The sequence below is a fragment of the Lathamus discolor genome, chromosome 9, assembly GCF_037157495.1.
Source record: "Lathamus discolor isolate bLatDis1 chromosome 9, bLatDis1.hap1, whole genome shotgun sequence".
In the NCBI taxonomy this organism is placed as follows: Eukaryota; Metazoa; Chordata; class Aves; order Psittaciformes; family Psittacidae; genus Lathamus; species Lathamus discolor.
In genome coordinates, this window is record NC_088892.1 from 19,326,624 (window position 1) to 19,339,758 (window position 13,135).

General features: G+C 36.3%; 1 protein-coding gene across 8 annotated transcripts in view; it reads left to right on the forward strand.

Moving 5' to 3' along the window:
- Positions 1-13,135, forward strand: part of DIAPH2 (diaphanous related formin 2) — a 234,385-nt gene that overhangs the window by 13,833 nt on the left and 207,417 nt on the right. For 6 of the 8 annotated variants that reach the window (XM_065690008.1, XM_065690010.1, XM_065690011.1 and 3 more), the window contains exons 2-5: positions 3,565-3,597; positions 5,945-6,121; positions 7,561-7,665; positions 11,901-11,921. In XM_065690008.1, coding sequence (XP_065546080.1) covers positions 3,565-3,597; positions 5,945-6,121; positions 7,561-7,665; positions 11,901-11,921 — 336 coding nt within the window. The remainder of the gene's footprint in view (positions 1-3,564; positions 3,598-5,944; positions 6,122-7,560; positions 7,666-11,900; positions 11,922-13,135) is intronic. The other 2 variants (XM_065690006.1, XM_065690007.1) reach the window with 2 other exon arrangements.

The window sequence follows — 13,135 nt, forward strand, 5'->3', positions numbered from 1 at the left end:
GTTGGTTTCCTGAGGAAAAAAAATAGAGTAATTGAGGAAAACCAGGCAGATTTCTGGTTGGGAAGACGATGGCCGGCCTTCAGTATAACAGCACTGATTCTGTGCTGTGAACATAAGTAACTTTCCAGCTTCATTTTGGCAGCACGATGAAAGGTGTTCACATGTTCCTTGGCTTTTTAGAGCCCCAGGGAATGTTTTACCTTCATGTTCAGGTTATAGATTAAGCCTTAGTTAGATTAATTTAAATAATGCATATTTAAGGAATTTGCAAAGCAAACAGCTGCGAAGCAAACAAGAGTTTCCCATGTGGTGTCATAGACCAAATGAAAATGTACAACAATAGTACAAAACTATTAATGTTGCTAACTTTGAGTATCTTTGATACACCAGGTGGATTACAGCTGTTGTTAAAAGTCCTTTTTGAAAGCATAGCGAATGCTCCTTGAAGTGTCGAAATGTTACTATAAAGTAAACACTTTGAGAATTACGTTTTTATTAATTTTACTAGTAATGCCAGGTATACTTTGTCATGAATCAAGATTTTCAATGCTAAATGAGTCTGTAGTTCCAGTGTCTGCATATCAGTGAAGGTAACTCAAGTATCTTTTCACAATTTCCTAGGTACCTTTTAAGTTTAATAGCCAAATTGAATGCTAAGAGATGGTTAAATTGTCTAAGGAAAATGTTGCTCATTTTCTGCACTTAAGAAAATGATGTTTTTAACTGTTGGTGGACTGGAAAGACTGCAGGGTGAAATGCTGTAGGGTGTAAGCCTTTGAAGTGAAGAACTAAGTAAATCAGTAGAAAATATTTCTTTGGTATAGAGTTCATGAAGTTCGTGGGTTTTGTTATTAAAAACTAAGAGAAATGATACGCAGCTTTTTTAAATTGTATGTGTGTTTTTGCATACAAATATTGGCTTGATATCCCTTATCTGCCAATTTTTTATCATAGGTTTTTGCAAACCCATTGCCTTTGGCCTGCTTCTAAAATCAGAGCGTTAGTGACTTTAACAAGCTAGGAAAGGCTTGCCTTCTTTTCACCTCGTGATGCTCTGCCTGTCTTACAGATGGCTGAAAGAATAATACTAGAGGATTGACTACAAAATCTGTGATATCTTAAACTTCCTCTTGGGGAGGTAAACTACTTCAGGTTTATATTCTTAAATCAGACTGGAAACATGATTTCTTTGTTGGTATAAGAGACTGTAAAAATTGTGTGTCACTTAGAATCTGCAGGTACGTAACTGCCTTGCCTCTGCCTTCAGCTACTTGCAATTTCTCGTCTACCTGTTAAATGGTTTGCTTATCTTGTGTAGCTCCTGGCAGTAATGTAAGCTTATGTACCATAAGGAGATTCGGGAAGTCTGCTTGAGATGTCTGAAAAAATGCTGTGTGGTATCTTGCTATAGTATTCTATATTTTGCCCAGAGGAGCTTGAGTGACAACTGCAATATAAATGTAGAGATGGAGTAGATTATCTTCTTCCAGGTGCTGGTAGAGACTGACAGTACTTAGATGAGAAGGGAAGAAAACATTTCTAATACAAGTGACTGCTAAAACAGATAAAGAGTCTTAAAACTTCTTGCTCACATAGCGGTCTCTGGATTGCATTAATGGTTAGGCTTTACTTTGTTTGGACTTCTTCCTTCATAATGTCCATTAAGAAGAAGTAAGGACATCCTGGCTTTAATTTGAAGATTAGAGTATTACTTCATCTTTTAACTCCATATTAAGTCCAGGTAATGAAAACACAGGAGAGGTGTAAGGAAGAGGTTTGAGATTTGGCAGTTAGGAAGCTAAAAGATCGGCGTCAACATCTGGATTAGTAAAAGAAAAAGTTTTTATTCTAGCTGTATTAACTGGGTCAGGCTGAAATGGAGATTATTTTCTTCAAAGCTGCCCATATGGGTGTTGTATTCCAGATCTGTGACCAAAACAGTGTTGATTTAAACCACCAGTGTTTCAGCTCTTGCAGAACAATGCTTACCCAGTGTCAAGGCTTACTTTCTTAGTGTTTCCCCCTCAGGTTGGATGAGGTAGGCCAGAGGTGGGGAGGGGATGCACCGGGACATCCAGACTGACCAAAGAGATATTCCATACCACATAATGCTGTGCTGAGCAATAAAACTAGGGGTGGTGGGGTGGATCCAAACTAGCAGTTGCCCAGAGGCTGGGTAGGTATTGCTCTGCTGGCGGTGAGTGATGAGTGATGGTTGTTGAATCATTTGTCTCATCTACTCTTTTTTTCCTCCTTTCACTTGCTAAATTCCGCTTTATCTCAACCCATGTCTTTTTTCTTGCTTTTGCACTTTTGATTCTCTTCCTAATCCTGCTGTGAGGGACTGATCTGCTGGCCAGGGTCAGTCCATCCCACTGTCCTGGATACCTAGGTGTTTATCTTCTAAAGTATGAACACATTGCTCCTCTTTCCCACCATGATGCCTCCTCCACTATTTGTAAAGTCTTGCCAGTTTTTTTGTTTAGAAATGCCTTATTGACAGCTGCAGACAGAAGGTAGAATTAGGAGCAAGGAAAATGTGTGGTGTCAAGCAGTTATAGGTTCATTTCCAGTAATGTTGAACTTGTCTGTGGTGTTAACAACACAGTGGAATGGGATGTTAACTAGAAGCGCCCTGTTCATTTTGACTGCTTGAGAGCGTAACCAAGGAATCTGAAACCTTGCTGTCTGGGAAAATAGTGTCACTCTTTCCTAACCAGTGACTTGCAGGGCTATGTCAGTATGGATCAACTACTCCACTTGTCCCCATGCAGAAGCTCAGCAGTTTGTCACAAAGAACTCAGCAGTACCTTTTGTCTTGGCTTTCACACCCCTAAAGTGCTAGACCTTAATTACCTGTTTGTGACTGCTTGGTGTAAATTGAGCAATGTTTATTCGCTGTATGCTTCTTTAATATGACTATTTATATTGGTATGCAATATAGATTGCTTTTCTGGCTGTGAATTAAGATGTAACATCCATGATCTTTGTCAGCAGGATTTTACTGCTGTTAAGCAAATTGAGAGGGTACAAGGGAGGGAGAGATGACAGTGAGTGGTTTGTGCATCATCGGTACACAGGCTTCAACCACTGGGTCTATAAATTTCCATTACTTGGTGTTGAGGAGAAGTTGGCAGCGGGCTCAAGAAGCAAGGGCACAGGGAATCCTCAACTCTGAGGCTCAAAAACTCTGTCAGAAATGAGCTATCTGCTGTCTCAGTTTGAAGTCCAGTAGTCCATGTTTGTTTTGGAAAGCTTCCAAGACATCTTTGTGCATTTTTATGCAAGAGTGGGGATGCTAGCATGTACTGGTTTCAGGTTCATGAGTTTAATAGACAACAGACAAGGTAAAAGGGGATGCAAGGCTGTTTGTTGTTTTTTTTTTTTTTTTTTTTGCATTAAGTGCAGTTTTTCCATGCTCATTTAGCCGCAGTTTTGTTAGAATACTTACTGGAAATAAGCACTTATTGTTGTTAGAATACGTGAAATACAAGCTTTATTATGAAACAGTAGGTAATGCTGTCTTTTTTCTTTGATTTGTGTGTGTTGTTTCTTTTTTAATAGAATATTCAAATAAAAACTTTGGCAGATGATGTGGTAAGGTCTTTGTAACATCTTGATTTGCAATGGTAACTCCACGCTGCATGCTAATTTACTCCAAATGTTGTGGACAATATAACATGTTCTTATAAGGATATTAAAGCATTAGATTTTAGAAAACTGAGCTACAATTCCCAGAGGTCTTAATTTGTAACTTCGGTTGAAGAGGAGTAATTAATGATACCTATTTGGAGAAGCTTCTTTAACCACATTCTAAGTACTTCAGTAATACTGTGGATATGTTGAAACTGTTTTTCAACAGTTCAAGTTATTTCTCTTGACCTTCTTTTTAACAGTAAAGAATCTGCAGTGGTTCTTCAAAGTGGGTTGCCACATGATTCAGGTGGAACCATTTTGGGTAATAAGAGGGTACTGCATGTCAAACAGCACGTTTATATTCATTTATAACTGAATACTTTGAAACCTGTTATAAAGTACCTTTACAGAAACTTATATAAAAATTGATTTCAGTAAAATGATCAACTTTTATTTTCTATGTGTAATAGCTAAACCATGCTGGCTTCTTAGCTAAACATCACATGTCTGAAATGAAGAAATTGTGCCTACGAATCATGTAGAAGATTCGTTTATGGCTTTAAAGTGATATCGCTATTTCAGTCTGATTAAACAGGTTTGTTTAAACAGATTGCAGCATGGTGAAATTGGTTTTAACTTCTTTTTTGTGACTGCTAGATGGGATTTTAATGTAAGTGAACAGTATAACTGCATTTGATAAATAGAATGCTGCCTTTCAGGCATTATGCCATAACTTTGGCCTTTTCAATAGGCCATGTGCTAATTGTAGTTCCAAAAAATGTCATGTAAGCTATTCTAATAAGGAAAAAAAATGGTATTAAAGTGATATTGTTGCCTTGTTAAAGTTGTTAACAGTATCCTTGTAGGTAATGTGTTTCTGTCCACAAATGTAAGACTTAAGATGAAAACCCAACCCCAACCCCCCCCCCCAACCCACAAACAAAACAAAAGAAGAAATACCTACAAAGAAGCTCAAAGGGAATGCAGCTTATTTAGGGATACTTGCCCTTCAAAAATATAAGGTAGTCTTTACAGGATCTCAGAAAATACCCCAACGTAACAAATCAAGCAAAAGAAACAGAACAACAAAAATAGGAACCTTTCTTACCCATATTCCACAGCACTTGGTCAATTTTCTCCACTCCTGAGTGGACTAATCCATAATGAGATCAGGTTTCCTACAAAGGAAATATTCCACTGAACTTTTTATGTTTCACAGTAATTGTTAAATTACAGAAAATAAAACATTTGGTGTCCATGTCTTAATAGAGATAGCAGTAACTGCTATGTATGATACTGGTAGCCCTACATAAGCTGCTGTTAGATGAAAGCACGTCTTCATAAGGCTGTTCAGTGCCTGAAACAAATACACTGGTATTTGTTGCTGCAAACAACGGGTTTAGAAAAATCGCTATAGATAAAACGTTCTCAAAATGAACATATACATATAAAGACAGTATTATTAATTTGAAAAAGATTATTTTATCCAGAATAGTTATATATTAATACCACAGTAATAAATGGCCTTATAAGGAAGGTGCTCTTGTTGGTTGTTTCCAATATTAACAAATTAACTGAGTAAGCATGCTTTAAAAACGAAAAGGTGGGGGGTTTGATATAAGATTTAAACCAAGTCAGCCTTAACCAGTGAAATGTCACTGCAGACTGTCTGACATGCTTTCACTAATGTCTGTTCTGTTTATTTAACTATGGGTGGCTGCTTCTATGTGGGTAATCCATTACCTTGCTTTTTAAAAGTAAGCACCAATTTCAGGAGTTCGTACTCAAAAACATGTCAAGGAATTGTGAACTATACTTGGAGAATTAATTCCTCTACAAACTTTATTCTACTTTAGCAGGAATTTTTTATAAGCCTGATGAACTTGTGAGTACCTCCTTCCCAACGCTGGCTTTTTCAGTTGTCCTCCAAAGACTTATAGCTCTTCAGGTGAAGGACCGCTTGGACATTACCTTTGTGGTACCATATTTTTTCACTCTCAGGATAATTAGGGAGTAGTGTGAGAAGATGAACTCAAGATTTTGCAATGCTAAGAGTTTAACATAGTTGATAGACTTTTGAAACTGTGAGAAATTATATCCCTTTTTGCATGTGACCTGTCATGAATTTACCTTAAATGTTGTCTATGAAAAGTAATCTCTGACTGTTAGAGAGTATTTTTGCTTACAGTTCAGTTTGAGTTTTAACTCTGCTGCTTGGGTTAACTAAAAATGTGTGTGTTACTGCCATGTAATTGGCTGCTTTTCCATATTTCTATTTCTGCTTATTTTTAAATGGATGTCTTTGCAGCGTGACAGAATAACAAGCCTCAGAAGATCAGCAGTGAAAAAAGAGAAACCTCTCATTCAGCATCCTATTGACTCTCAACCTTCTATAAGTGAAATCCCGCTTGCTCAGGCGCTTGTTGATGAGCGTTGCTTGAACTTATCAGAAAAAGAAGTTATGGATCTCTTTGAAAAAATGATGGTAAGATGATGTGCTACCTCATTTTATGAGGTTTTGTTTTCATGTTGGAATTAATTATGTAGTGATCTTCTTATGTCATTTTTGAAGCATTAACTACTTGGGATGGCATAGCATAGGCCTGATAGACCTCTCTAAATTGGCTTATGAACAATTGAGTAACTCAGGATGCTGTTACTATGTATGTTGTAATTACTAGGTCTACTTTTACAGACAAAACAAAGGCAAAAAACCCAAAAATGAATATCTTAAGCTGCTGATTGCTTCGTTAAGATGACCCCTATAGACCTTAGTTGCTGTAGTTAAATACTGCTGTTGAAGGATACATGTTCATAAACTTAAGTAAATACCCTTGGAAAACAGTAATTTCCATTAGAAAATTCTTAATGTTTAGAAAGCTGAATTTTTGTACAGTTCTGAGTATTTTCTGTCAAGGTTTATATTCTACTCACAAGCAAGCTTTTTGATTAGTACTGCAGAAAGAAACATTTGAAGTAGGTGTGTATAAATTCTGCAATTCACATTGGTGTTGAGACTTGAAGTATTGGAAATTGCAGTCCTTTTGAGTATTGATAAAACTAGTTTCTTGTTTTATCCTTTAAAATTGTTGTTAATTTCCATACAGTCATTACGGTCGAAGAAGTGGCCTGTTCCACTGTGTAGCTCTATTCTGTTCAATGAAGTTGTGAATCTCTTTTGAAAGATTGGATAAGGGTTAATAAATACTTGCTTGATTTGCTTGTTAAATTAAGAGATCAATTTTTAAGTTTTCCAACTAATGTTCGTTGAGGCAGGCAATAGGTCTGTCTTCCAGAGACTAATAATTCTTTGAAAAATGTGGTTTTAGTTGCTAATCTGAAGTTACTTTCACTTCTAACAGGAAGGCTAGTCTCGACTAGTAATACCTTTGCTGTGTTTAATCAGTTGAAGCAGGCATATAAAGATTTAACCCGCCAGAATATTTGGATTTTGAGGTTTGTTTTAAATACATCAGTTGGAACACCTTCACATATATCCCCTACCACAAGCTAATAATCTAGGTAATAACAGCCTTGAGATTAGGTAGTGCAGGAATGCTGTCTTGTGATAAGGTTTTATAAAAACCACAGGAACTTCAAAAGAGTTAACACTTAACCGATCAACTTGAGGTGTAGAATTTAGGGGTTCATCCGCTAGTTTTATTTCTTGAGCCAAATTTCATGAATGGTAATTACCCTTGACACAATTACAAATTTAAGTCCTGAAAACTGTGAACATGTGAAGACAGAATAAAATGAGAAAATTGGGTGGCTTAGAAATACACAAATGCTGATAAGTTGGAAAAAGTGATTTCTGCTTGTTTAAAAATGAGCCATTTGTAGAAGAAAAGGAGTATTAAAAAATCCAAAAGCTAGTAAGAAGTATGAAAAAGTCTTGATGTTGTGTGGCCTGTTTATTTGCAGGAAGACATGAATCTAAATGAAGAACGGAAAGCTCCTTTAAGAGATAAAGACTTGAGCACAAAACGTGAGATGGTTATCCAGTACATTTCTGCAACTGCCAAATCCGTAAGTAGTCACCTCTCCAAGACATGTGAAAGTAAGGAGCTTAGCTTTGTGAGTGTTAGTTTTTCAAGCTTGAGACTTTTCATGTTTTTGGTCTAGATTTATCTTCTAAGAGTAGTAGGAGAAAAAAGAAATTAATCTGTACTTGCTAATACACTTGTAAATGCTTACAGCTGCATCTGAAGGGTTAGCTGGTATTTCAGCTGTTGGGCAATGTAAAAACTCGATGGTTTCTTGTAAACCATAAGATATTGCTAATCCAATGATGTAGGATAGTAGATGAAACCAGAGTTCATTTCAGTGGACTTCATGTTACAAATCAGTGGTACCAGAAGTTTTTGGAAAGGATAGCATGACTTCACAGTTTCAGCAATGATATACGTACCAGATGTACGATTTGAAGTGTTAAAATGCAGGAATCAAAATATTGCAAGTATTTAAAATTGAAGTTACGTCAGTGTTTTAGTTCAATTAGAGTATGTCGAATGCTGTTGCTGGCTTAAATCGCTAACAAATGTTCTGAAGGTAAATGAAATGATTCCTTTAGTGAAAAGATGGTCTGAAAATAACTTTCAAATTATATTTTGAGTAGAAAAAAACATATATTCAGACCTTTAAATCATCTTGGTCATTCTCTGTGCTTAAGTTGATCAATTAACCCTTAGTTTATGGATCCTTCATGCAGAATTTTTGAAGTCTCTTTCATGGTGCCTGAAGTGTACGAGACAGACAAGAAGCCCCATCATTTGGGGTTGAGAAATATAATTTCATATAGTGACAACCTTCAATTTATTCTCTGCAGTGGGACTATTAGTACTAATTAGTTATAAAATACATCAGTGATGGTTTTTGTGTTAAAAATAAGTATGGCACATATAGTTCTTACCATGTAAAGGGAGAATTTGCCACAGAAATTCATGTATGTCGGATAAAACAGAAGTATATATTTGCTGTGATTTTCATAGAAACAGATTTTGTCCCAATTTGTGCACTATTTGTTCTATAAATAACTAAAGCAGCTAGTGGTGAATTCTGAGGAACTGTATGTATTGCAATGTCGGGGAGAAGTGTTTGTGTGTGTAGCTTTGTGTATCCAAGGGGCAGTACTATGCTTCAACTGACAAAATTTGCTTTTAGCATAGTTCTTCAATAAAATTAGGTAATGCACATGATTTTATTTGGAAATGAGGATGAATCTCATCTTTTTTTTCTTTTTCACTCCTAAGTTATGGTGTGCAATAAAGGTTACTGGAAATGAAGACTCTATATGGAATACTTGGTAAAATGCATAATAGCACACTGCCAGCAGTTCTACAGAGCTGACTTGGAGCATGACATACAGATAGCACTAAATAACAATTTGTTTCTTAGTGAAATAAGTGGCAAATAAGATTACATTGGTATCTGCCTAATGAATCTGTAACTGTGGTCTCCAAGCAGTACAGTTGATTTGTCTTATTTTAACCTTTAAAATACACTCTGAAGAGTTAAATTTCAAATAATTAAGACTAAAATGATGTGCAGTTCTTAAATGCAAATTCTTTTCATTAAGCATTATAAACTGAGGTGAGGAAAACCTTGCATTATAATGAGAAAATGGGGATCTGCATTTGAGAGGAGTGATATTTCTGCATGAGTTCATCTTAAACCAAATCCACAGTCCTTTATTCTGTCCTGGAAGGAAGCCAGTGTTTAAAGTATGCTCTAGCTAAACATGCAAGTTATTGGAGATTTACTCAAGCTTACGCAGTGAAAATTATGCAATTTGCTGTTAATATACTTTGCTTACACTGTCTTTGGGAACTGTTGATTATGTGTTTGAAGTTTTTGGTCTTCACTTGATCAATGACAAATTTAAAATCTTTCTTAGTAAGCATAAATATTGAAGCAGTACAAACTTGTGCAAGGGAAGTACTTGTAACCCTTTCCCAAAAAGTAGCTGGATGATGGTGATCTCTTATATATACCAGTACTGAAATGTAGTTGCCTCAAGTACCATAACTTCATCACTGACAAAGGAGAGCATGGCTGCCATTGCATGTCTAACTGCTGACAACTTTAACAGATTGCATTACTGCCACTGCCTGTGCTGCAGCATGGGAAACTTAACAGAGCTGCAGATATGTTGCCAAAATGTGCTAACAATTTAAAAAAAAATAATCAAAAACCGTCCCAAAATGTCCTCATACATGCACGTGCGCTTTGAACTGAAGGCAGCGCCAGTATGGATGTTTGATACATACGCAAAATGTTTTCTGTAATGGAAAAAGGGCTTGGATGGAAGTTTGTGTGCTTCGGAAAGTCCTTCTTGCAATTGAATCTTGGCATTTGAATGGTGTAATTGAAGGTTTTTCAGAAATATAAATGACCTTTCTGTAGTGCATTACTCTAATTTACCTTTTAAATAGCTATCATCTTAACTGATCTAAAAAGTAGAAAAAGCAGAGCTCAATTGTATAACGTTGTTTGGGGTCTTAAAGCAAACCCTCATTTTCACTGTTTATTTTGAGCCCTAACCAGTTTTTACTGCATCACGAATTGTCAAACTTTCTTTTCTTCAGGCCTCCTTCAGGCTTGTCTTCCATGAAAATGCTGATCACATTCAAAATGAACTTTCTTACAATTTTCTACCTTTTTCTTTGGTCACAGATAACCGTTCATCTGTCTTCATGTTTTTTATACTGAAAATACTTGGTCTTTTTCTTCTGCTTAGAGTTCACAAAACACACTTAACACTTGATGCAACTTTTCTTCCAGTTGAAGTTAGTTTTGGTTAGGCTTTTGAGCTCTGTCCACTCATTTGAACATCAGTCACTTGCTGATGTCATCTTAACCAAATGAGTTTTCAATTTGGTGCTTCCTTTTCTCTGCCTTGTGTGCCATCTGCAGCATGTTGACCATGCTTTTCTGAAAAACCTGCTGTCTTCAGAGTTCTGAGGGGGAAAGAAACCTTGTTTTTCAATGGGTGAATAGAAGCTTTCCTTTTCCTAGCAGGGAGGAAGCTAAAAGCTAGATTTGTTCGTGTGAAGTGCTTCTGATTCCTTTTCTCACTCAGAGAAAGATTGTTGCCTATGGAAATTACACTGGGGAAATGATGAAAGCTCAGAATTCTGTTTCATAATTGAACTTGGTGACAACTCATGCTTTGTCTGGTTGTCTGGTGATGCCCATCCATCTTGTGCTTCTTGAGGAAGCCTCATCAGGAATGGGAGAGAAGAGGTGATTTTGAAAGACTTGCAGTGTCTTCTGTCTTGTGAAAGACTTCCTAAAAGAGTAATGGAAGAGGTAAATGTGGAGTATGAAGCAGGTGGAGGCTGAACAGATAAAATCAAATTGAGACCTCTGAGCAAAATCTTACTATCTCAGGCCCTTTATCAGTTAAAAGTGGTTATCCAATAAAGTGGCTGCTATCAGATTGCAGCAAAGGGCTGACAAGGGAGGGAAAACCTACAACATTTCAGCAGATGTCTATAGCACTGGTATTCACAGGAGCAAGGGTTGAACATTTGTGCAGAGTTGATAGAACAGGGCAGAGGTGTGCTGCCTTTCTGCAGAGTTTCTTCTGTTTAAAGTCAGCTTCTTGTTTATGAATATGCAGAGATGCTGTTCCATGGTAAAAAGGAGATGTCATTCTGGAAATCACTGCCTAATTATCCATGTAATTAAAAGCATCCATACTGAGCAGTTGAAGAAAAATGCCTTATGAGCTTTCATGAAATTCAAGTTAGATTTATAACTGTAGGCTATGGTTTTGATGATGAAAACTTAATTAAATTCAGTGATGACATCATCTAACTAGATCAAAAGCTCCATAATAATGAAGTTGTTCTGTGTACAAGGAAGTCAGTATGCCATTTGTTTCTTCTCAGTGTCATATAGAAAATATCTGATGGGATAATTTTAGCAAGCTGGCATACCTATTAATCTTTCAAGATGTAGATGTTAAGTGAGGTATTTAGTTATTTGTTTCTAAATGTGTAAAATGCTGATGATTGAGCAGCGAAACATAAGAATTTCAAATGATTTCTCCTCCAGTAGAACTATTGTTTTCCTGTTGCGGAGCTGTAACTCTTAAACAGTTGGATAAAGTAATAAAAGAATGTAACTACTACTACTAATGATTAAACACTTTAAGATTGTGTGATGCTACATCCTACTAAGTACTTTGCTGTGTTTATTTATGTATTATTATTATCTTTTTTACACAATAACCTCTCTTGGCTGACCACTGCATGCAGATAGTCGGAAGTAAAGTTCCGGTGAGTATGAACATGATAGTTTTGTTTTTTCTCATGAATACACGTAAATTTTGAGAGATTAGGCTCAAATATTTTGGACTTTGATCTTTGATTTAATTATCAGTGGGCACGGGTTCAAACTTATACAGGGGAAGTTCAGGTTAGATATAAGGAAGAAGTGCTTTTCTGTGGGGGTGGTGAGGAAGTGGGACAGGTTGCCTAAAGAAGTGGTAAATGCTCCATCCCTGACAGTGTTCAAGGCCAGCTTGGATGGAGTCTTGGGCAACATGGTCTAGTGTGAGGTGTCCCTGCCCATGGCAGGTGGGTTGGAACTAGATGATCTTAAGGGCCCTTCCAGCCCAAACCATTCTATGATTCTATAGCCAAGTCCTTGGTTTATCAAAATAACTATTAGTTACCTCAGTCACATTTATATTACCAGTATAAGAACATTGATTGAACTTTTGAGGGATATGTTACAAAGTTTTCAGGCATCTATTTCCAATTTCTGGAGACTCAGTGGGTACTCATCTGTTCACTGTGAGCCAGTAATTCAGGCTAACTTGCTTTTAATTGAAGCAGTCACTTGAGACTTAAAATTTACAGTATTTGGCTTACTTAATCATATTAGATGTGTAATTTTTTTATGTCCCAAGACTATTCATAGTTTGTTATGGAAATGTCAGCAGCTATGTATTGGAGTGAGACTGAGATTAATATAGAGGATTCAGAAGGTCAATTAATAAGCATAAGATGGGATCACCGCAGCATAACTTTTATTAAGTGCTCAGCTACACTTTATGTTGTCATTGTGAAATTTAGCGAATTTTTGTTTTTAACAAGTGTTTGGGACTTTATTCGTTGTGCTGAAATCTGCAAATTTTTATTTCCTGGGGAGAAAAGGTGTTTTAATTACATACATATTTTATGTATTAAATATGTATTAAAAGAAAAAAATTACGTACTCATCTTAGCTTTCAACCATCATTTAAAATGTTCTTTTTAATTACGGATGCACTTTATTCTTGATTGCAGCCAAACCAGGCTTTTCAGGTACTGCAAGGTTTACTACAGATGATATGTAGCAGTACTTAGATTTTTGTAGTAAAAATAATAAAGAGCAGCCTATGATTTAAAACTGTCTAATCATGACCTCAGCTGTACTTTTTTATATAAGGATATAGCATGTAGGCATAAAGAAATTGCTGCTGGGTTTGTTTCATTCAAAGTAGTCT